This window comes from Euprymna scolopes, chromosome 32, assembly GCF_053919585.1.
Source record: "Euprymna scolopes isolate OS-2025 chromosome 32, ASM5391958v1, whole genome shotgun sequence".
NCBI lineage: Eukaryota > Metazoa > Mollusca > Cephalopoda > Sepiida > Sepiolidae > Euprymna > Euprymna scolopes.
Window position 1 is genome coordinate 99,036,422 of NC_136513.1, and position 25,681 is coordinate 99,062,102.

Genomic DNA, 25,681 nt, shown 5'->3' on the forward strand with positions numbered 1-25,681 from the left:
TTTTTCTTATTAATTGTAACATTTATTTTTAAGTAAAGATGAATTTGCTTTACATACGTTACGTGCATCTAAAGAAGGCTGTAGATAAGTCTAAACACAACTATAAGGTTTGTATTAACCATAGAATGCTTCTTAATCAGTAAGGTGATACAATAATTACACCATGAATGGACCAGATTAAATGTTCATATAAATCACGGTTACAGAGATACCTTTTTCCCGTTTGCAATCAAAGTAATTGATCATATTATCATAATTATATAAACGTATAATCTAAAATAACCTGGTTGAAAACATAAGAATATGCAAAATGAAAGAGAAAGAGAAGAAGAAAGTGTGTTTGGGACTCTGATCTAATTTAACAAGTATTCAATATTTCCAATTTCTGCGGCAGAAAAAAAAGAAAAAAGGCCAGCAAAATTATTAAAAAATAGATTATGATTCGGTAGTTGGTTTGTTGTTTTTGTTTTACAGCATGTAATCCCTTAACAGGTTATTTAATGCCGAATCCGGTGATTTTGAAGAAATTTTTTTAATTGAATATATTTGTTTTTTGCAAGCTGGTTTCTCACCATCGGACATAGTTTAAGTTCATATCCAGGATCATGATTCGGTAGTAAACAAGATCCTTGTTTCGGTTGTAAGCATTGGTCCAGATGAAAATACATCAGTGGATTCTGTCTCTTTCACATTTTTTGAATTCCCTGCTTTTGTACCAGTGGCACATACCGATGTCAACGTCATTCAGCATGAAACTATATTTCCAATAGCAAGTCTTCTCCGGTGAAAACCCTCTAATTTTCCACTGTAAAACAAGATATCATGCATTATTTAAGTAATTATAAATTATTTTAGAATCTTGTAAAAATTCATACAAAAAACAATATGTTGGCTAAGTGTTCCGAATAATCTTATCTTATACTTAAAACTTTACTAATTTGTAAATAAGTACGTATTTTATACGATATCCATATATATATATATATATATATATATATATATATATATATATATATATATACATATATATTTATATATAAGAACAAGTAGTTAATAAAACATGTAAAAAAACACTTTGAAAAAGAGTTATAAACATATTTAATTTTAAAAAGGGAACACTAAATAAGTGGATAGTCCTTAATCCGCGGAGTTTCGAAGTAACACATTCTTTCTCATCAGAGGGTAGGATAAAGCAAACTGCGGGATCAGATTTTGCTTGCAAAAGTATTAAATGAAACTATAAGTACGTCATAGATCTTACTTGATAAGAAAAAAGTGAACCGGAGGGAATAGGGTGAATAAAAAATGATTTACGGTGAATGGATAGTCTTACCTAGCAATAAAAAATATTAAATTTTTTAATATATAGACATTTAAATGGTTACCTCGCAATAACAATTATTAAATCTAATAATATATAGAAATTTAAATAGTTACCACGCAGTAACAATGATTTAATTTAATAATATATATAATTAAACACTCTCCTTGTAGTAACAATTATTAAATTTAATAATATATAGATGATTTAATACTTACCTCGCAATAACAATTATCAAATACAATGCTATATAGATAATTAAATGTTTACCTCGCCATAGCAATTATTAAATTTAATGATATATATATATATATATATATATATATATATATATATATATAATTAAATACTTACCTCGCAATAACAATTATTAAATGTTATAATATATAGAGACTCACATACTTACCATGCAGTAACAATTGTCCAGATAGTATATGATAAGATTTTTAAAGGTTTCTGTCGTATTCGCGTACATTACATTTCCACTACATTCATCAGTAAAGAGCTGTCCCACTCCATAGTGTCCTAAAAACATATTTTAAAATATGAGTATCGTTAAAATGCCTTTAGACATTTAATTTGAGTGTTTATTTTTGTTTTAGACTCGCTTCAGCTTTGATACAATAGCTTCGTTTCTGTATTATTTCAATCTCGTAGACATTCCTCTACATCATATTGACTTCTGTACATATTTACTATATCCGTACAGTCTATTATTTGATTCCAATAGCTACTCTGACCGTACAGTAACTCTATACCACAATACCCACATATGATAACACTTTAATTGTGTAACCCCTGTAATACATCACGTACATCACATTGCTTTCTCTCTATATCACCTTTCCCCGTACCACCCTACCTTATTTAATCCTGCAGGTAATCGTATCCTCTCTTCATGCAACGGTCATCCTATATAACTTCAGACACACCCCTATATAACATTCATTCGTAAAATTTTCCCTATATATGATCTACATATTAATACGATAGCGTGTGTGGTCTTTTGGGTGTTACGCTTACATCCGCGTTGTTTAGTTGTTATGTTCTTTTTCTTGTTATATATAATTTTTCCCAGAATTCTTCATAAGTTGTTGTTTCGGTTTCGACTACTAGCTGATTGCACTGTAATCGTCTGTATTTTATACTTTTTTTAAGCTATATATATATATCTATCTATATATACACACATTTTTTTCATAAGTTTTTATTTTAGTTTCGATTCAAGCTAATGCACCCAAGTCATATGGATATATATATATATATATATATATATATATATATATATATTGAAATCGCAACTTAATAGCATATCAATATCGATAGAACATGAACTCTATAATAATATATACGAAATCTGCAAAAATTAAAATATCTTCTAAAAGCGTACTTTACGACCAAGCTTTAACGTACGTTCGTGATAGCTTAGATAAATAATTTTGCAGTTCTCACAAAAAGCTACAATGATATCAGAGCATCTCCATTTACACTAAACATCTACAGAATGTCAATATCAATATATTGCATACGAATGTGTCCCCTGTGGAATTTCCACAGGTCCCGCTAGTAAACTTATTACCGTATCTTACTCCTGTACGCTTCTAATCATTTGTATGATGATATGATTGGGTCGATTTCTTTGTATTGTAACCGATCAGAATGTATACACTGTTACCTTCTATTAATCTGAAAATGTCTGATACGACTAAAAAAAAAAAGCGTTTAGTAAGAGGAAATTTACCAAAAACAATGTATTGCCTTCCAATCTTAAAATGTAGGTCCTCCGGCATTCCTACAAGTATATTGTCTTCAGCGGAAAGAAACCCCTTTTTTTCACCCTGAAAAAAAACAAACACACTTTTAAGACGAAATTGTGTATCGGTATGATTACAGTCTGTTAGTACGAACAAAAAATTGCAGTCTGTAAGTACGACAAAAAAAACAAACAATTTCAATTGCTCGAATAATTATTTTACGAGCCAATCATCCTTTACACACATACACGCACGCACACACACATAATAAGCAGTATATACCCTTTCGTGTTCAGAATCAGCCACATGGATTACCACATTTACTCAATTATATGCTTGCCTAGAAACACATTATAAACTCTTACAAATAGGCTCATGATAGGATTTTATTTTTAATCACACTTGAAGAATATAATCGCTTATAATTTCGGTACTTTTGGGTGAAAATAATGTTTTAAAAATGAAACCTTAGAAATATTTTTGATCAAGCGACTATATCTCCTGGCACAGTCTTACACTTGTATAAAACATTTAATCTACTCTCCATAGATATATATATATATATATATATATATATATATATATATATATATATATATATATAATATATAACATAATAGGATTGTTTTAATCTTCTGGGTCTTACTCTACCCTTTGAATAGTCTTTAGGTCTCATATAGAAGGATCTATATGAAAAGTATCATAGAACACAAAATAATACTTACTTTGTATACATGCGTGATTATTGCCAAATATTTTATGCCTGATGCATATTTCACCCTTGTTAGGAATCTTAACCCTAACACTGAAAAACACGTAATAGAAAATCAGTCAAAAAATCATTTTTTCATTTCAATATTTAATTTACATTATTTAATCATTAATTTTTCATATCTTTTACATTATTTAAATATTTCTCACCGTTACACATCAACCTCGTAATCTAGAAGGCTACGCCATCTTTTCTTCTTAAAGAAAAATATTTCTAATCTATATTTACCGTATCAGGATATGTTATGGCTTTCATCCTGTATAAAGCTTATCAGTAGTTTGCCTTTCTTCTATAATAGAGTGAGGTTAGTTCATTACTTGCCATAAAAATACAAATTGAGTAGAGAAAGGCTATCAAACAAAGGTAGCAAGATAGATAAAAGGACATCACCCACTTGATTTCGAAGTCGATCTTATATTCTGTGTACGCAGAAAAGCCTGCTCTAATCTGCGCTCCCCAGATGTGGCAATATTTCTTCACTTTAGTGGATACATATTCTAATCTCATTGTATGAAAATCTTTCTATCGTAGTTGAGTTAAAAACAAACACCACATCCCCAGCACCATGTGATTGCTGTACGTAAAATATGAGCATTCTTCGTTGCGCTTCTCGTTTGATATTTGCCTCCAATCATATCTGAGGCAACGTTCCCAGCAGGAGTGATAGTCATTTCTGTGTAATTAATACGAAATAGAACTCCCGTGAGCAAAGGTTCCTTTCCAAGTTTACTCGACTGTGGACGAAAATAACACGGGCTGTTTTCCAGCTGATCACAGGCTTTCCGTTTTCAAGTTCACTCTGGATAATTTTTTGTTGAGCAGCCCTCTTAAATAATCGGATTCTGCCAAACTGCTACCACCATTACCGTCATCAGCAGCATCAGTATCATTACCATCATCGGCATTTGTTTTTCACAGAAGGTCCTCATCTCCATTATAGTTTTTAAATTAAATAATTTTCATTCACGTGAAATATTTCTACCCCCCCAAAAAAATAACAGTATATTTAAATGTGATAAACTCAGTAAAAATGTTGAAACTCCTTATGGTTATCTTTCCCTCTCGCTCTTTCCTCTCTCTCTCTCTCTCTCTCTTTCTATCTTTCCCTCTCTATATCTATCTATCTATCTATCTATCTATCTATCTATCTATATATTTATATCTCCTCTCTCTCTCGCTCTCTCTCTCTCTCTCTCTCTCTCTCTCTCTCTATATATATATATATATATATATATATATATATATATATATATATATATATATATACAGGGTGGGCCAAAATAAGGATCCTATTTTTAAAAAATCATAAATACATGTATGTTTGAGGAAGTGTTTTTCGGGCAAAATTTGTTTTGTTTATTTCAAAAAAATCTCGGAAGGGTCAGTCTACACACACATAAAGTTTGGTGAGTTTAACTTTTATTTTGTGGAAGTTATTCAAATCTAAAGATAGGACCTTTATTTTGGCGAACCCTGTATATATAGACTTTCCTATGGCCTCAACTATGTGTCTCTACGCCATATCCTCTTAAATAAATGCCAAACTTTTCCTCTCGTAAGCAAGCATCACTGTGTTGTTGGACCTTTACAAATGGTGAATATAATAAAAGAAACAGTGTTTTCATTGAATATATGGTCTACACTCGGGGATAAGGGTTATTGTGTGTACAGTAATCAATGGGATAATGTCGTAGGAATCGCTAGTAATGGAGATCTGATGATGTGTCTTACTTAAAGGGGGCGGATCCACAGTAATGTGTTTATGTTGGACTTGAAGACATCCAAGTTGTAGTCAGGTGGGAACAGGCAAATGGAAGAGAGTTCCACAGGCGTGCACTTCTAAGAAAGAAGCTTTGTTCATGGAATCTACGTTTTGATTTTGGAACAGATAAAGAGTGAGGAAAATTACTGACAGTGGTTTCATCTAGACCGGTGTTTTTAGTGAAAGATTGGCGAGAGGGGACAGATATTGGAGCTCAGAAATTGTGGGGAATATACAAACGCCCTGTATATAAAGTAGTAGAAATTGGGAATAAAATTAATGTAACAAACATAAGCTAGTGCAAATATAATTCTAATGTTATTACTATGTTAGCACTTATTTTTATCAATCTGACAAAAAAATCAGTTTATATTTTAGATAAAGGTTTTTTCTAGAAACAAAATTAAATTCTTGACTTTGAGGGTTTAATATTATAACTAAATCACAATAGATTAGGATATGATATGATTCATACTGAAATTTTAAATTAATGAAATAATAAGAGGAAATAGAATTCCTTTTAGTCTAAGTTTATCTCACTAGAAAATAAGCGAAATTATAGTTTATTTGACGAAGTGGCTTCACAGTAATTTACCATATGGAACGATAAAATTTTCGCTCTAGAAAATACGACATAATTCATTTCCGTTTGAGGAAATCCGGTTTTCATTTTTTGTTAGTCAGTTATGCACAAATCCTAAGAGCGATAGGAACCTTCTATCATGTCTTAAAGTGACACAATTGTCAACAAGCGATACCGGCGATGCGCCACTATACTACTCATGCTCTTTACAGATCAAAGTTACGACAGCAGGGCCATTCCACCACTTTCATAATCACTAAAGGGATGTGTCCAGCGTATAAAAAGAAAGTTTCCGGCCATAGTAATAGTTTTTGGTATGGTTTCAAGTGAGGGCCACATCATGCCACTGTACATCTGCGAAGTCGGATTGAAATTCGACGGCAAGGTGCGCTGAAGAATGTTGTTATTCCCTTTGGCAATCAGATAGACACTGATCTTAATATTTTTTAAATACTATAAGACTGAATAAGTTTTTCAAGGAATAGAGAAGCATTTTCTCTTTTAAGCAATCTTTGTCAAATGCTGCGAAATACATCTTAAGACCGATTTAAAGTCGCGCATATGTTAATTAAGTCTCAAAAAAGTCGGTGGAGAAAAAGCCTCTAATTAGCTACTTTATACTTTAGAGACAGGGCATATTACTTTCTCTCAATTTGTATAACATTTTGTCGTGTTCACTGACAAACCTGAAAGCGGGTTTAGTTCCAGAACATAATATTAGTTTAAAGCAATGGAAATACTTTTCTCTTGTGCAATATTGGCGAGAAATTTTATACCAGACAGTTTTATTTCTGTTAGAATAATTAGTGAAAATGCGTACCTAAATATACATTCGGTTAACCAATCAGTTTGGTCAGATTATATAAAAGGCACATTTTTTTGCAAGCATCGGCAAATGAACGAAAACAAAGAAAGCAGAGGCATTTTAGATGGGAGTGAGTTAAAGCTATTTTGTATCGATTCACTGCATAACAGAATAAGACATTATTTTCGGTTTTGATCTTAACTGAGAGAATGATTGAAAGATTCTAATTGAAAAAGAAATGAAAATGTGCGCAGTTCAAGGACAAACATCAGAAATAACTTATCATATAACGTGAAAAATGAAGAAAGTGTTGTATTTCTTACCGATGTCCTTTGAACAAAAATAATGCTGAGGATGTAGATACTGACATTGTGAAAACGAAATTCCAATTAAGGATGTTAGAATAAACATAGATGACCAAAATATGTCAGTAAACATTGTGTCGCTAATATATATGTATATTTCTTTTATTATAGACGAGTGATTTCAACTTTTACTGAGAAAATAATAAATATTTTCTCGAAAAGCAGAAACTAAACTCAACAAGTTCTACTCTGTTTCTACTTAGAAAATATCCAATCCTTTGTTTCGTTTAAATTGCCGTGTGCAATAGAAAGTAATAAATTATTCTTAAAACGTGGATATTTGCGAACATGGAGGTTAGGATGAAACGATCAATCTTAGGAGAATATTAAATTATTCTCTTTAGGATTTTTAAAAATGTATTTATCAATATCACGATTCTGGCTTGACATTTGAATTTTGATAAATTATTATGATCACTGAAGATAATTTCATGAATATGAACTAACATTTCAAGTTGATAGTTGCTTTTTGATAATTCCTATCTACACACACACACACACACACACACACACACACATATATATATATATATATATATATATATATATATATATATATATATATATAAAATGAACTCATTTTCCCACTCCGCTTTTGACCTTAATAGGATTAAAAATAAAGACATTTCATGCAAATGTAATATGCACAAACTTCAGCACAATATCTGAGGTGGGTTATAGGCATATTACCTCTCCACTTCCTCGTTAATCGTAGATTCCTACATTTTTTCTGTTGAGAGTTCACTGCCAAAATCGATTAAGATCAATGCAAGTAGTGAAATCTTTTCTCTCTAATAAATTCCTCATTTCCCCGCCACTCATTGACACCGTTGCCTGATCTTTCACAAGGGACAGTTACGAACGAACACCGGTTTCGAATTTCTGTACTTCGTAGTTGCTTAAAAACAATGGAATGGCAATTTATTTCCTAACATTTATACACATAAAAAACAAAACAAAGATTTATTCTATTTGTTTAAAATAAACATATAACACATCATTTCCGTTTAATTTCGTTTTGTTCGATGGGTTTTTTTTCTGTTTTGGTTTTTCCGAAATTTTTGGAAGTTTTACATCGTTTTTTTTATTATTATTGAAACAGGGATATTAATTTCTTTACTTTACCCCCCTCCCCTTTATACACACCCACCTACAAACACACGGCAAACGCCGGGTGCCCTTCTAGTTTATATATTAAACGTGGCGTATGTTTCTACTGAATTTTCCCGGTCCTCATTATGTCTTATTCTTGCATGTGTACGGTTAGCTTCGAGGAGTTCCACTACATCGACAATATTGTCATATTTGCTCCGGTTACCAAACCGTTTTAATAATAACTCCACAGGCTCACTGACATAAACAGGTAAAGCGGTACGAGTAGAAGAGCGCCTTTCAAAGTTGCACATGCGCTAAGTGGTAATCGTCTAGATTCCAGAGCTAATAACAAGGTGTTCCAAATAATGCCGTTGGAGTGTTCGCATTGACTGTTGCCTCTTGGGTTGTATGCAGTAGTCTTGCTGCAATTCCAAGTCGCAATATATTTTTTTTAATTCTTCCGACATAAACGAAGTTACTCAATCGGAATGGATAAATGAAAGGCGTCCGAATATGGAGAAAATATTTGTCAGGCACTGGATTGCAGTTTGCGAAGAACAATCGCGACAAGAGAAAGCAAAAGGAAATCGACTGTATTCATAGACGCCAGTAAATATGTAACGATATCCCGTCGAAGATGCCGGGACAGGTCATTTGTAGTCTATGGAGAGGCGCTGAAAGGGAGCAGTAGAACGGATCAGTGTATTATTAGTAGAATTGGAGAATCGAGGCTTTATTTTGGCACAAGTCGTACATTCAGATGTCACACGCCGGACTTCATCAATTGAATATGGCATATTTCGTCATCTTACAAAATGTCAAAAGCGCTGTACTCAAGAATGCATTAATGAATTGTGTAGTAACTTTAGTTCCTCTGAGGAAGAAGCAGCAGCACCACATACTGGTGATAATGCATTGGAAACAATGTCTTCACTTCCGGGACTGTGTTTTATGTCGTATGACAACGGGAGAATTTCCATTTTCCACCGTATAATTTTATCATATTAAATTTTACCCCGGTTTGCAGGTTAAAACAAAAAAGATACGGCAAGGAGATCCCTCCATTTTCGGACGTAATCGACTATGGCAAAAGCCTCTTTTTCGACTATGGGAAGTCCTATTTCAGATGGGTTTAGCGATCGAGAAAAGAACGCTACAAGCTTCTTAGCCTAAAGGAGGGTGGCTACGATAGCCTTTTCTGAGGTTATGGGTTCCATGCATGTAAACAAACATATTATTCGTTATAAACCATCCTTGGTTAATTATTATTATTTCCTGAAAATGTCAGTTATGTGACCAGTAGTTTAAGAGTTTCCATATTAGATATTTATACACACATATATGTACTGTTTTATTCATATAGAAGATAAGAAAGGTAATACAATAAAATTAATGATGTTTAATTGGTCGATTATGTGATGGAGAAAACTAATTACATCTTTGATTTTATGCTTGGGTGGACTTTTTCTAAGGGAGAAATTAGCTATAAATGAGGTACAAATAAGTATGAAAAATTGATTTTATAGAATTTTCCGATAAGATATAAAAAAATTAAGGACTTATATTTATAACTGAAAGAATTAATAAAATAAATACATTCATATTGTCGTTGTTTCTTAGTTAAACCGTAAATTTTAAAGTCTTATTGCATATAAAACATATTGCTTAACACTAATGTTAATTTTTAAAAATTAAGACGCTGGATGGAATAGGATATTTTTTAACTAATGTAAAGGAAATTTAAATAAAATAAATATAAAAAATGCCAGTATTAAAAAATAATTTTGGTCATCGGAAATGAGGACAATATACTTTGCATTCCGTTATCGATTCCAATACCGATTGTGATACGCTTAAAGTTCAGATAATTCTTTACTCGCGATAGCGATCCAATTAACCGTCCCAGCACTTATATATATATATATATATATATATATATATATATATATACATATATATACATATATATATACATACATACATACATATATATACATACATATATGTATATATATATTAACTTGTGATTCAGTGAATTTCAAAAACCCTTATTGAAATAGTAGAATTTCATATCAAAGATGTTTATTATTCTAAGCAAGACAAAGAATACTTTAGAAAATTAATCTCCTTAACCTATAGGGTTTCGATGTCTACCATCTCATCAAAGGAGAGAAGATATTAGCAAATATTTATAAAGGTATGTACCCTATTTGCTAAAGTCAGTGAGACATGAAAAGTCAAAATCAAAATAATTATTTCAATAAGAGTTTTTGACATACATTGAATCACAATTTAATTTATTTGCTCTATCTTACATAGTGAGCAATTCTTATTTAGATGGGATAACTTATAGAATATTACCGCTAGTAATATTTTCTAAATCTTATAATCTCAGGTTTCCATACCAATTGTTGTTCTGAAGTATATATATATATATATATATATATATATATATATATATATATATATAGAGAGAGAGAGAGAGAGAGAGAGAGAGAGAGAGGGAGAGAGAGGGGGAGAGACGTAAAGAAAGTGAGAGAGAAAGGGACAGAATTGGAGTAAAAGAGATGAAGAAAAGTCATACATAAATTTCAAACTAGCATTAATTTACTTTTATTCCTGAGACTTTAATCGTTATTTTAACATTCACTCCTTATAAAATTGTCGTGGCAATCATTAATGTCAATTAATTATTGATATTGATAAATTTACTCACGTCTTATTCATATTAATATTAATATAACAATCAGCTCTTTCTTATTTTAACTCCATCTGACGGATCAGGGACGTAATTAATTTAATTTCAACTCACATGAGAAACACATTGGTTTTGTAGACGAAACACATCAAGGAAAAAACGGAACAGAATTCGCTTTGTTTCGTGTGGCCTATGAATATGTTTTTCTTAAAAGTTGTTCGTTTAATAGATTTTTGCAAATATAAAGTGACAAAATATGTTCAGTAAAGTCATTTTGCGATACCTGATGTTTGAAATTCTTTTAATGAGAGTTTTATGTGAAGACTGTAAAAATGAACACCTACAGACACAATACTGTATGAGCGATCTTGGTAAGTAAACAAAAATCAAAGCATGCCTATCACGTGGTCTTTCAGCGGCGATGTTTGTTTTCCTTCTATTGGACTTTACATTTAATTGAATATTAGTTTCCTAGTCTCTCACATTTTATCATATACCAAGTGCTTAAAGAAATTTTCAAACATTTTTTGTACATGCATTTTAACTTATTGTAAACTTCTGAAAATTAAGTATTTTCTTGCTATACATCGTATGATTTCGATTAAAACAGCTACAGCAGGAATTGGAATACACCCTACCATAGCCTGATTGCCACAGCTGGCGAATTTCAAAGATGTAATCTGGATATGGGGACACTTTAGAAGAAGGATACACAATAAAATTCTGTTTTAAACTTAAAGAAAATCACTCAGACTCGTATGGAATGCTTCACTGCTTTTGGATCATCTTGCATGACTCGAGCATTAGGTCTTGAGTGGCATCAGAGATTCAGGGAAGGCAGAGTATTTGTGAGGGATGATGAGAGGTGAAGGAGGAATAAAGATAATCAGAAAACCAGAGTTGTTTGGCCAAATAAAGAATGTGTGCATATTAAGCCATTAATTGTAGAGTGTATATGTCATTAGAGGAATTATACACACAATTAATCGCTAAGAACTAACGATGGGGAGGATTCGCTTGAAGTTTGTCACAAGGGTGCTCAGAAAAGATCAGAAAGAAAGACGTTACGTAGGCATCAAGATAGTTCGTAACCCTCTCTATAGTCTAGACCTGGCTCCCTGTAACTTTTGATTATTCCATATACTCAAGCAAAGCCTTAGAGGCCCTCGTGATAAAAATAAGGAAATACACTGTGATGAGGGTCATTAATCTGCTCACACAAGAGGACGCTCCCGGGGTCTTACAGAAGTTATTGGAATTGTACAATAAGTGTACTATAAATAAATGTGCCTATATGTAAAACGTATGAAAATTTATTGAACGTACCTCGTACAAGGGTAATTCCAAAAGCAATGTCTCCTATTATTTTATTCAAGCCAAATGGATGTAAGAGGAATGATAATTGTATTGCTATGGTATCTAACTTATGCATTCATCACCTTTAATTTAAGTTCTATTTGCAGCTACTGATATTGTACAAAGAATAAGAAAGCAACCCCTGCTATAGAGGTGCATCACAAAGAGATCACTCATTAAATTAATCCTTGCAGAAAAAATTGTAACGATCACCATTCACCGGCATCTGTTGAACATTAAAGGAACCAATGCAGTTGATGTCAGTAACGTTACACGTTCCTTTATTTCAGATTGCACGCGTTCGTTCATCGCTGGCAAAAGTATAATTAGGAATAGTGGTTACTATGTAGACAAAACACTTTCGTATGATATAAGGTGGTTCCTTTTAGTACTGCTACTCCCATCTTTAAAGCTCTTCAAATCAAGTCGGTTGGTTGGGTGTTTTTGTTTTACGGCATATCAACCCTTTTCGTGTTATGTAATGCTAAATCGAAAGATTTTGAAGACATTTTTTTTAATTAGAATATATTTGTTGCTTTCAAGTCGGTTTCTATTTAATTCATAGATGGGACCTTAACAAGTACTACCCCTCCGGGTCAGAGTGGACCTGGGAGCAATGGAAATTAAAGGGAGGGTCCACACTCCGCAAACCCGTAGGCTGGAGCCTCATCACTAGATAAAGTTTAAGGTCATATCCTGGACCGTTAAAATATAGGAGAGGTTAGATGTTGAACGACCTTTGTATGCAGAATTATAAACCGATCATAGCAGTGAAAAGTAGATATTATATGGAATAACCCCACTCTCTACACTAAAAATAATAGCAGAAAATTATTCCATTACTCCGGCTCATAATTTAACTTGGATATTATGAGAGTCGCTTCAGACAAGTTATGAAAACACTGTACGTAAGCAACTAAGAATAGTACATCAACGTAGCAAACAGTTTAGATTGATAAATAGTGACACCGAAAATAGTCATACTTTTACCTTTGTTTTAAAAACTTTAAATATAACAAATACCAAGTTTAATGAATGTAAATTTAATTTTATCTCAGAGTCTTTTCGCGTTATTTTTCTCTTAGAACTTTCAGACTAAAGTATAAAACGATAAAAGTATTGTCCCGAATAAATGTTGTAGACCCGTGTTAGACGTTACAGGTAGTGTAAAGTGTATAAAATATAATATGTATTTATCATAAACAATACAGGAGCCACTAAAGTGGTATGAGAGGAACGTTTTCGTAGCATGGGGTTAAGCATGATAAGGATGTCTCCATTTTGTCTTTGAAACCAGTGGTATTCACAGGAGTTGTTGATTCCACTTCGTTCTCAAATAGGGCTGATTTGTACCCCATGACAATAAAACAGCACTACAGCGTTATTTTAAGACTTTTATTGAAAACATTAATTCAGGTTACTTGATTATGTGGTAGAGCTAACATCTATTCAATATAACCGACTTCAGCCTTAATCACTGCTTGATAAATGGCTGAAACTGGGACCCTGCCTTTTCCACAACCACAGACGGGAGCTCGGCGAATGCTAGGCGGATGGCGACGATATGATTGGATTTAGTTATGTGATAGGTCAAGTTGGTGATTGCCCGACTATGACAAAATGAAGTCGGCAAGGTCGAGGAGGAGAGGGAAATTAACAGAAGGGCACAAACTGTAGCACACTTTCCGAAGCATAACCTGGGTATATTTGGACTTGTGGGCCAGTGCCGAGTCCTGCGGCTACACCCAAGGTTTGCCTATTGCCACCTGATTGCACAAGGGGATGTCCACACTTTTCAACATATCCAGGTACACTTTGGAGTTTACTTTCAAGCCAACTTCGAAGACGTGGCGTGGGATGATGTAGCTCTAACTTGAAACCAAACCATGACCATAGTTATATCCGGGAACTTTGTTTTCACCACTACATTTTTATTATTATTCGGGACGATAAAGCGATGCATTTTCACAGTGCTGGCAATAGTCCTGTTGCCATAAGTGTTAACGATAGATAGCGGCGCATCTCCGACCTCGCTCTTTGGACATTGTCTCACTTTCAGGTATTATAAACGTATACTTTCCCAAATGAAAAAAATAAAATCACGGAGTATGTGCAGAGAGCTTGTTGTAAAATTTTCACACCAATATGCACTATTAAAGCTATAATATAAAGCTGAACGTCTGTGTGTGTGTCTGGACACGAATATGATCCTTTATGGTTGACTATTATAGAAAACTGATCCCATATAAGGATAGAAGATATATCGAGACACAGAAATGGGTATGTTTGATCTGGCATAATGATGATTCATAAAACTTGTGGGATCTGCGTACACGCCTGCCCTTCATAGAACGGAAATAGCCAGAAACTTTAATAAAGACGTTTAATATCTATATGCGTAAGTATACTTTGATAATTATGTTTCAGTTTGAAGATATATGGTATAATAAAATTATGGGGTGTTCGTTCGCGCCTGACCTCCATAGAATAGAAATATGTCACAAAGTTTAACCAGGTTTTTTAATATAGATCCACAGAATATTGTGATAAGTGTTTCAGTGTGAACATGTATGGTATAATAAATTATGGGGTTTATTTATTTTATTTTTACTTTCATCATATTTTGTTTCGTTTTGATATCCCCAAATTCGAAGCTATCTCTTTACAACCCTTCCTTTTTATAACTTATCATACTTTCATAAATAAAAGTCCATTTTCTGTAGACTGTTTTTGCACCCAGTCAACGACGGGTATTTTTGCTAGTATATAATATAAATTACTATAAATTACTATAAATTACTTCTTTTTCAGTAATAAGGGCGAACGTTCAAAGGCCACTAACAAACACAACTACACACAGGCTGCGACTTAGAACTATATACAAGGTGGGTATGTGTTTTTTATAGTAAAGTGAAGAAAAGCCATCTATCTGAAATGTGAAACTAAACAAATCACAAGATGTCGCAAGATCAGGGTTTATTTGTGTTTTCCTCCTTCTGATACAAATATCTATAGTTTAATAATAAGTTATCATCATTTATGATTATCGTAATCAAACGTTCAATATTCAGATGTTTTGTTGTACGTAAAATACACTTTAAAATTAAAGCGTTACTCGTTATTTAAAATGCTCTCTTTTCTTCTGTGTTTAATGATTTTGTGTTTTGTTTAAGTTTTGTTTGTTATCTAATTAGATTTTTCTTTTCTTTTCTTCTTTTGCCGTTTTGTTTACATTTTGTCTATTTTTTTTTACTTTTAATTGGTTCATTTTTTATAAGTTTAATACCACATGATTGCAAAAAGACATATGTAAACTTTTTTTGAATTTCCATTAAAGACTTGTGTAAAAGCAATATCCTTTGAATAAGTCAATAGCATTTTTATATATAAATAATTGACTGAAAAAAATATAGATGTGTAGCTATACATAAATTTTCATGTAAAAATAAATAAAATATATATTTACCTCTTTCTTGGGATTGAACATTTTTGTACAAACTTCGTTAAATTTATAAAATATATCCAGAAAATATTAACCAAAACTTAAGCCTTAATATAGCCTAACATCACAAGTTCATTCAAGAAGCATTATTACCACACAAGCCGAAATGACCAACATATAATATTAACAGTAGTTTCTCTTATTTTACTGAGAGCGTCCGAAATGAATGTTTTAAGCGCAATTGCACAATAATCCTCGATTTTTACATTTTACATTTCATTCAAGCTATTATCACCTCACAAGCCGTAACGCATGTCATATTAAATAAACAGTAGGTTCTGTCATATGACAAGGGCGCGCTTGAAATGAATGTTTCTGCTTAGAGTACAATTGAAGCAGGATACTTGGCTTTTGCGCTTTAAAGCCATTCTTTATAAAAATAATTTTATAAAATCAACTAATAATTATGAGAAACCGTCGCAAACACTGCTTGAGTAATCGCTAACGTCGAAACCACTATTTGCTTAATGTATGAAGTATTTTTGTCTCATAAGGGTTGGTACATCTGCTACTAGTCTGTCGCTCTAAAACTCATACTTCTTCACTGTCGAGGTCTATAGATACGGGAAGTATTCTACTATTACGGTTTTTTTTTACCGTCCGACGTGAATTCCCTCCCTCGTTTCCTGCTTCATTGGCTGTAGGAACGTAAAAAAAGTTTGAATGTAAATGTACGTCATCTTTAAAACATATTCTCTTAGAAATGAGCTTTTCTTTATATTTTCAGGGTAATAGAAAATTGTTGCATATTCATGGTGGAAACATCTTTTATATGGATGAGGACTTTGATTATGAATTTAAGAATCAAATGTTCTCATATGGAGATGAATACATCTTTTTTGGTAAATATAAAAAGCAACCTTTATTTCAAACTTAAACAAAATTAAACTATTGAAAAAATAACACAATAACAAATAAAACCACCATGTTTAGTCTTCATTTAGTATACCATTGTTTTTTTTGTTCAGTTCCGTTTCCGTTTTAATCAGAAAATCATTTAAATATGCGATATTTTTCAATATTGAGTTCATTATCTGCTGGAATAGACTTGGCACTACCTTTTATAAAAACAGCCAATTGAGTTTATAAATTCTGTTCTGCGTGTGTTTATTGTCGAACATTTTGAACATTCTTTACCGACATCAAACAGACTGTAAATAGAAGATATTCTACTACGGTTTAATTTTATGAATATATGTTCTGAAATTATTAGGTGACATGTGTGATCTTTTAAGCGGTCATTCAACCCCATTTAAATATTAAGTCATATCCTTATTTGTCGTCTTTGTCATATATATATATATATATATATATATATATATATATATATATATATATATATATATATATACAGTTGGCGATGTCTTATCTAGGTAATCGTCTTTGGAAATCACGCCATGTTTTTTTTAAATTATATAATCCCTCAATTTTCTGCGTATTTTTAATTTCCTGTTGAGTTAATAAATTGTTTAAACATTGTCTTTTAATTTGAAGTGGACTTCTGTTCTTACGCAGAGATCAAGTCTTTCTGAAAAAAAAAACGCGAGGTAATTTGTAATATTTTTTTCTGCTTGCTTTAGCTTACTTGTCTCTAATATTTTTACAGTAAAAAATAAAACAAACTTAAAAAATATTTGTACGCACTTTTGGAGTTTTGCTAGGACCAAACTGCTGCAAGTTAGTTCTCCTTTGAACATTCATGTTGTACCTGATAAATCTATCTCAATCATTTCAGTGTTTGATAATAATGGTAAAATTACTCCCCAAATATTTTCCGTTTATAACCGATATACATATAAAATCGAGTAAAAATTTTATAATCCATGCAATTATTTTATATTTAGATTTTTTTATTTGACCCTAATCTCTTTCGAATTTTGAAAAATCTACAATTGCTGTTTTGTTTTTATTAGTTTCTGTTGCGTTAAAGAATGATAACTTTTTGGCCAACGCGCCTACAATCAAAGCATATTTAATATATAAGAAACAATTTTTTATATGCATATTATCTTATTTAATATTTATTAGAAGGTGACATATGTCCGTTACCTTTTGTACCGTAACAATTGGGTCTTGTTTCTTAATATTTGATCGAATTCCTATGGTTTCCTGCGTGGTTAAATTTTAATCGAAAATCAAACATTTACATCCAAGATTCCATTAATTTAATGGCTTTACGCTGTACGCTCATTATACTAGCATGAGTGAGAAAATAGTCGACCTCATGTTTTACCACATTTAAACACATACATCGCAATAGAAACAGGATGTCGCTTTCATGGAATGTTTTCGACAAAATTCCTATAGGTTAACGAAATTATGTGCGTTAGGGCGTATTAATCTGTGTATCAAACATATTCCTTTGTGCCCCACCTTTGTTACAATAGAATCCTTGTTTCTTTGTTTGCAGCGTTTTCGAATATTGTTTCACACTTACGAGAAGTTGCAAGGAAGACTGAACAAATGTTGTAGTTTAATTCAGCGAATACATGTGAGATTCATAAAGTTTTAAAGTCCTCGAACATTATGATTGTGTGATCCTTCTAAAAGTGGCTTTTCTTTTGCCTGCTGTGTAAATATTTTTAAAAATTCTTTCGCTTTTTGAAATTGTTGTCGTTGCTTGAATTATTGTTGCTAGTATTATTGCTGTAAAGTTACTTGATGCAATTTAACTCACGCTAGTCCCTTCCGTTTTTAACGTATCCTTGAGCGAAAATATTATTCAAAATTTTGTAGACAATATGTTTTTTAGTACAAACAATAAAATTGGGGAAAGTTGACAATTTCTGTAAAAATTGAATAAGTACGTTTTGTGGTTTTGTTTTATATACGGTCTTCGTTGAATAGGAAAAAAGAGACAAACATTATGCTTTCCGTAGGTAACTAGAAGTCTTTCTGACGTTCTCCGTTAGAGTTTGTCTTACACATGCCAGGTTGAAATCATCAATCCTGCACTTCATTCGTAGGGCTTGTTGATAATATCCGTTCTATATATCTCCAATCAAAACCCGTTCAGTACTTCATTCCTACAGTCTTGTTCGTTTCAAAGTTTAGGACATTTTTTTTTTGTTTTGTAATCTCTTTTTATGAATTTATTTATCACCTTGTCTAGAGTTAATTCCTAAACATAAAGATACGTTCAATTGTGCATTGATTGCTTAATTAATTGTTATTAATATGTATTATAATTTAATTTAAAATGAATCATGAAAGCAAATATGGCGTAAAGCATTCAAAAACATCAAACTTGTATCCAGAAAAGTACAATATCGGTAGCCATTTTAATTTAAATGTTTATTCAAAAGTTATTTGTATTTTTCACAGATAGATTTTACTGTTTGGCAAGAAACGATTTTCTTTATTGATTTCCAACTTTTATGACTCTTTGTCAGGTTCGCTAAAAGAAAAACATATTTTTACTAACACCTGTGTACCAATGGTAGCGACTAAATTTATAAAACCATACATGGAATATGCTTTGCATTATGATTACGGACGTGGTTGTGATTGTATTGTAAGTATCACACTTTCTTCCCATTTCTCTCTCCTTCTCTGTATCTCGCTCTATCTCTGTATATATATATATATATATATATATATATATATATATATATTTATAAAAGTGTAAGTATCTGTCTGTCTGTGTGTCTGTCTGTGTAGATTTTCCTACACATTGACTACGTCAATTTTCAGTCTATAGACTCAAAATTTAATATACAGGGTAATGAGATTGGGATAAATCTTTATAATCAGTTTTCGGACAGAAATTTGGCTGACAATAGGTCAATATTCAACGATTTGACCTTTGAGAACTCTACCAAACTCTTCCGCAAATTTTGGGTATAAACAATTGAACTTTTAGATATAGTTTCCTTGGACATGTGTCTAACTTAATAACTTGATTTGAGCCAAAAAGAATAAATATTAAGGATTCATAATTTGGTACAAATTTAAAAAAAAATTGACCTTTGCAGTCTCAACCAAATTACTCTGACAATTGCTGATCTAAAGATTTGAAATTTTATATAAAGGGTATTCAGAGACAGGGCAAGCATTTTAATCTGTTTGGGCCGAAAATTTGAGCTACCAATATATAAATGTATATATGTATGTTTGCATGTCTGCTTAAAACTTTAGATAGAGGCGACAGACTTTCACAAGATCAGTATCGTTTTGAAGCTCGACCCTTCAGACGACAAATACCGAAAAAAAAAATTTCTTCACCCTCAAATGGGCACTTTTCAAAAGTGAGGGGTCGCTTTTTTCGCCAATATTTTCAAAAGTCATCCCCTCTTTTCGGATGTCCAGGCTTTTCTTAGCCCTACGTCACTTCCAGTTTTGCGGTGGTCGTAACACAATGAGGTCATTTTTCCCGTTCGATTCCCCCGGGTTCGAGCCTGCCTTCTTACTACCTCGGTTTTCTTTTTGCTCAAACACACAGCTTCAAACACCCGGACACCTGAAATTCTAGTATATATATATATATATATATATATATATATATATATATATATATATATATATATATATATATATATATATATATTTGTTTTTTTAATTCTCTTTATTCATGAAGCTCAATGTGTGTTAAATGTAACAAGACAGCTCATAAAAAAGATGAGAAGACAAGTATATTCTAAATTCCAATATGTTGTTCATCTTAGCATTTATTTTTTTCAACACGACAAAATGTCGGCTTTTGGCATTATGTGTTTCGAAAGGCAGGTGCAATGATATTATTATAATAATTTTAAATATTTCCCCTACAGATTCTTCAGAATCTTTCTTTGCGACGGAAACGGTTTGCAGATTCGTTTTCGGCACACCAAAATAAATATACAAAGCATTATTTTCTTATACACGAATGTGAATCAGGCCTTAAATTAAAATGATACCGGTTTTTTGGGGTAGATTGGCTGTTTAGTTGTACATATATCCTCACGCCAGGTAATCACTAAAAGGGGCTCTTAAAAGTCGTCTCCCGTATCGAGCAAAAGTTTGTTTACATTATTTACAACCTTTAAATGTGTAATATATAATAACATAATTATTGAAAATTTGATCATGTGCTTAACAAATTAAAAAAGATAAACTGCAAGATGAAGTGTTGAAATGATTACATATCTTTCATTATATTTAGAAAGGCAAACATTGGTCAATAAAAATGACATTTTCGGTTCTTATGTACTTTTGGTGCCGTGCTTAAATATATCGTTATTGTTTGGAAAACCATTCTTACGGAGTAGGTGAGGGTGTTTTCTAACTATTCGTTTTTTCCACCTTAGATTTATTAGATATTTAAAAAAATATATGTACACATAGTATTTTGCCATCTGTCATCGTATGCACCCGGGGACAATATTTCCTGTAAAATTAAACCACATTTTTGTGCTTATGCATTTTTGATATCACGCTTTTTTTACGTTTCTATTACTGTATAGAATTATAGCAAAAACATTGTTTTAACAGTTTTATAATCTCAACTGGCTCAACTCAATCATTTTCTGGAGTTGGTGTAAATGTACTATATATGTTGAAATATATGCGTAAATAACACGGGAATTTGAAAGAATTAATCTTTATAATGCAAAGAAACTATAAATCTGCATATGAAGAATATTGCATTTTAAAAAAAAGAGTGTCTTCATTTGGAAACATGCTTTTTTTCAAAATCTTCAGAGGAGTTAGCAGTCATGGTACATTGAAATATAGGTATGGTGAGAGCTTAGCCAATCAGAAAGGGGAATAAGAAAACGGAAAGATTATGTTATGTGTATGAGTTTATGATTAAGTTATGAAGGGCGAAACCCCATATCTGTCGATAATGCAGAATTCCCCCCGGTTAAGACCGGGGACGGCAGGAATACTTGGAATTTAGAGGAAAAATAGTAATTACTTCTTTTAAAGATGGTTGCATTTGTGATGATGTTGCTTCTAGAATTAAATGTAGGATTTTTATTATAACAACTAAATGTGTCTAATATAGCGTTCTAAAGTTACATAAGGTAATGGCTAATTGTCAAGGCATAATAAATTTGTGTGTGGCATCTGACGTTTCGAACCTACGGTATGTTGGTCCAGAGGAGAATTTCGTAAATAAAAATATGATTTAAAACATTTAGCTCTACTGATAAATTATTTTTCGAGTTAAACATTTTTGTTCTGTGTCGATTACATAAAAATTAACTGATCAATTTCCGTAATTTTTAGAATATTATAAATAAGTACTAAACGCTAATTATAAATGCACCTTATATTTGGAATATGGCATTATCATTCCATGTAGAGTACGTTGGAATTTGTTGATAAATTAATAATGTTTTGGGAATATGAAAATTAACATAAAAAATTTAGGATTAATGCATATGATTTTTGGAATATTACACCTAAGCACTGAAAATTACCTTATCAATACCGTGATTTTTGGAATCTGACAAATAAGCACTAATTGAAGAAGATGACAATAAAATATGAAACATTACTTGATCAATGTACGTGATTTTACATAAATTTCTGTTGGGCAAACTTTTTCGTACGCCAGGGAAAGAATTTGTTTTTTTTTTCAACTCGGTGCTATAGTGAATAAGCACCTTATTTCTTACGTTAAAGTCATACTACACTATTATTTTCTGTTTTACTAACTTGTATGCACATCACCGATAAGATTTTATTTGCTTTATTATATGAGTACTACACTGTACAATTACTTAATTTCTTGGATAGAATAACGTTTCCTATTTGAAAATGAAACTACAACATGATTTTATATAATCTTTTGTTGTGCTAACTTTTCTTTATGTCACGGGTAAGAGTTTATTTGTTTTTAATCTGTGTGGTATTGTGAAGAGGCATCTTATTTCTTAATATATATATATATATATATATATATATATATATATATATATATATATATATATATATAATACTAGTCGAATATATGTTTTTAAACCTTATTTATAATTTAAATATAAAATTAATACTTTTTATATGCATAGTATATACTGTGGGAGCACCTAATGTACAAAAGTATACTACTCGACAAATACATATTTCAAAGTGCAGTTAGTGATTGGACAACCCTTGCTTAACTATAGACTAATCAGGAAATTGTTTTGACAATATATACTTACTTTTCATTAATACTAAGTAAAAATGGAGCTAATGTATGGGAGGAAACTAGTTAGCTTTTTGGAAAGGTCTAAGTGTAGTATCTGTTCTCAGCATTTCAGCGACCACATCACTCCATAGAAATGAAACACATTTATATTACATTTTCACTAATACTAAACACAAACGCACGAGATAATGCTCGGGAGATTACTTTGTAAAAACAAAAAAGGACACTTGTTCCCTTATTTTTGTAATAGGACATATAAGGACGAAATATATTCCGTATCGATTTTTATGCATTACCGATGAAATGAATCAGCGTTTTCCAAAAGTTAAATACACTGATTTGGTAACTGTTTTCTATTCTTCTTTTCTATTTGTTTTAATAAAATTACCCACTTAAATTACAAAATAAGCAACAAATTAAACGACAAGCGATAGGTCTATGGGAACCTCAAAACTATTGGTTATGAGGCAACATCCTAATCAACTGGTCTATGGCGCTGATTAAGCAATTCTGTTAACAATTCTTGTATTTACTTTTTAGCAGATATACAAAGACAAAAACTCACAGATAACCATCCATGACTAACTGCCTCATATTTTTCTCGCAATTATTTCTAAAATAAATTTTTTAATCGTTTATATTAATTAACCTCACTTTATTTTCTTGCGTAAATAGTTAAGCCTTAATATAATTAAATTAGTGTGAGAATCATATAATAGAACAGACACGACTCGAATTCTGAAAACAGTATTTGCTTATCCAGAAAACACTTAATAACTTAGTTACACTAAAAAAGTTTTATCAATAATTGCATTGTATTGTTTACAATAAGAGTAAACAAATTCCCAAGACTAAAATATTTTGATTAAAAGCTTAACAGATTCGAAAAAAGTATTGTCATGCAAGAACGAAAGAATAGTATAGTTGTATATATTATATTATTTTTTTTTGTGGGTGGTCGGATGTGTCTGCATGAGTTTGAGCGTGTGTGTGCGCCTAAGGTTATGTAATGTAACGTCAGTGATCAATACATACTAGAGCTATTATGAATAAAATTATATGAACATCCTAAAAATACAGGACCATCAGAAAAACTAACGCAAACTAAATAACGTGTAGTCATTTGTAATCATCAAATATTTAGAAAACCGCGTAAGGTTCTTCTAATGGTTATTTTACTCATCTATTATTTTTGTTTTGCAGAACTATATCAAAAAATTTCATGTGAATATGTATTGCGAATATACATATTCCACTTTAATAAGAAAGGGTCGTCAATGCGTTTGGTTAGAAAGTCCTCAGTTTCGGAAATGTAAAAAATCGCATTCCTGAATCCTGTGTTTGAATAAATTCACAATTAAAACAAATGAACTGTTTTTTCTTTGCTCTTATTTATCATATCTTTTTCCATATATATGCATATATATGCATATATATATATATCAAATATCTCATTAAAACAGCCTGTGGTGTCTCCTGGAAACTGAGTTACAAGAAGTCTCCCAGTTACGCTCTAAAGCAAAGTGCTCCGTGTTGGAATACAGTATTTCATGATTATATGATTAAACAACAATTTAGATAATGCGCTGCAGACCCCTGTTTAAATACTCCACACAAAGACAATAAACTACTGATTTGGGTTTTATGAGTCGATGATATTTTCATCGCATCAAATTGTGACATAATATTTACCGATGCTAAGAACAAATTAAGTAAATATTCAAAATGACGGATCTTGGCTAATTATCCTGGGTTTTGGGGGTAGAATTTACTCAATGGAAAAGGACTTATTACGATGAATCAATCAAGATACATTGACAAAATACTATTAAAATTTAGAATGGTAGAGTGCTAGAAAGGCTCTACTTCAGTCGAAAATGATATTAATAAAAATATACACATAGAATCTGAAATAATAGACGATAAATTATACCGAGAAATGATAGAAATTCTTGTAAATTTAATGACTGAAACGAGACCTGATATATGCTATACAGTAACAAAAATTTCACAAAAGTAAACAAGACCGACAATAGAGGATTTAAACAGAGCTAAACAAGTCCTTCGTTATTTACAAGGAACTAAAGAAGATAAGTTAATATTTCGAAAATCAAAAGATCGCCCAGAATTGGAAGGATTTTAAGATTCGGATTGGGGAAAAACGGAGATCACAAAAAGTATATCTCGATATTGTTTCAGACTATGAGAAAATCGTCCTATTATGTCATGGAAATCTAAAACGCAACATATAGTATCTCTCTCTACGTGTGAAGCAGGATTTATTGCGAGCACACACAAGACCAGAAAGCACTCTTCATACAAATACCTAAAGACTATTTTAGAGCCAGAATTTACTAAAAAAAACCCGTAGTAATAAACTGTGATAATCAAGCTAGTATAGTCTTAGCAGAGAAAACGATAATCTACCAAATATCAAGCATATAGATATAAAATACCATTACATAAAAACGAAGTGAAAAAGGAATCCATTATTTTGAATTACACATCATCAGAACAAAATATCGCTGATGTATTCACGAAACCACCAACA

The 25,681-nt window shown here is 31.7% G+C and overlaps 2 protein-coding genes across 2 annotated transcripts; one reads left to right on the forward strand and one right to left on the reverse strand.

Moving 5' to 3' along the window:
• Positions 1-7,634, reverse strand: LOC145256521 (uncharacterized). Its single transcript, XM_080115515.1, has 5 exons — positions 7,321-7,634; positions 3,801-3,880; positions 3,063-3,159; positions 1,728-1,846; positions 1-805 (listed from the first exon to the last, which is right to left on the reverse strand). Exons 1-5 carry the CDS (start codon positions 7,433-7,435, stop codon positions 668-670), a joined length of 549 nt encoding a protein of 182 aa, XP_079971641.1. The 5' UTR covers positions 7,436-7,634; the 3' UTR covers positions 1-667.
• Positions 7,635-11,210: 3,576 nt separating this feature from the next.
• Positions 11,211-24,497, forward strand: LOC145256526 (uncharacterized). The gene is made up of 5 exons (XM_080115551.1): positions 11,211-11,526; positions 15,323-15,396; positions 16,741-16,855; positions 19,406-19,527; positions 24,334-24,497. Exons 1-5 carry the CDS (start codon positions 11,412-11,414, stop codon positions 24,460-24,462), a joined length of 555 nt encoding a protein of 184 aa, XP_079971677.1. The 5' UTR covers positions 11,211-11,411; the 3' UTR covers positions 24,463-24,497.
• Positions 24,498-25,681: the final 1,184 nt, after the last annotated feature.

What these genes read in the sequence shown, in the direction of transcription:
- LOC145256526 (XM_080115551.1), top strand. Translation starts at nt 11,412, where the DNA reads ATGTTCAGTAAAGTCATTTTGCGATACCTGATGTTTGAAATTCTTTTA. An exon ending in ATACTGTATGAGCGATCTTG is followed by an intron (nt 11,527 to 15,322) that starts GTAAGTAAACAA and finishes CTTCTTTTTCAG; the next exon opens with TAATAAGGGCGAACGTTCAA. An exon ending in GACGTGGTTGTGATTGTATT is followed by an intron (nt 19,528 to 24,333) that starts GTAAGTATCACA and finishes TTTGTTTTGCAG; the next exon opens with AACTATATCAAAAAATTTCA.
- LOC145256521 (XM_080115515.1), bottom strand. Translation starts at nt 7,435, where the DNA reads ATGTTTACTGACATATTTTGGTCATCTATGTTTATTCTAACATCCTTA. An exon ending in TTTTTGTTCAAAGGACATCG is followed by an intron (nt 3,881 to 7,320) that starts GTAAGAAATACA and finishes CGTGTTTTTCAG; the next exon opens with TGTTAGGGTTAAGATTCCTA. An exon ending in AAGGCAATACATTGTTTTTG is followed by an intron (nt 1,847 to 3,062) that starts GTAAATTTCCTC and finishes ATATGTTTTTAG; the next exon opens with GACACTATGGAGTGGGACAG.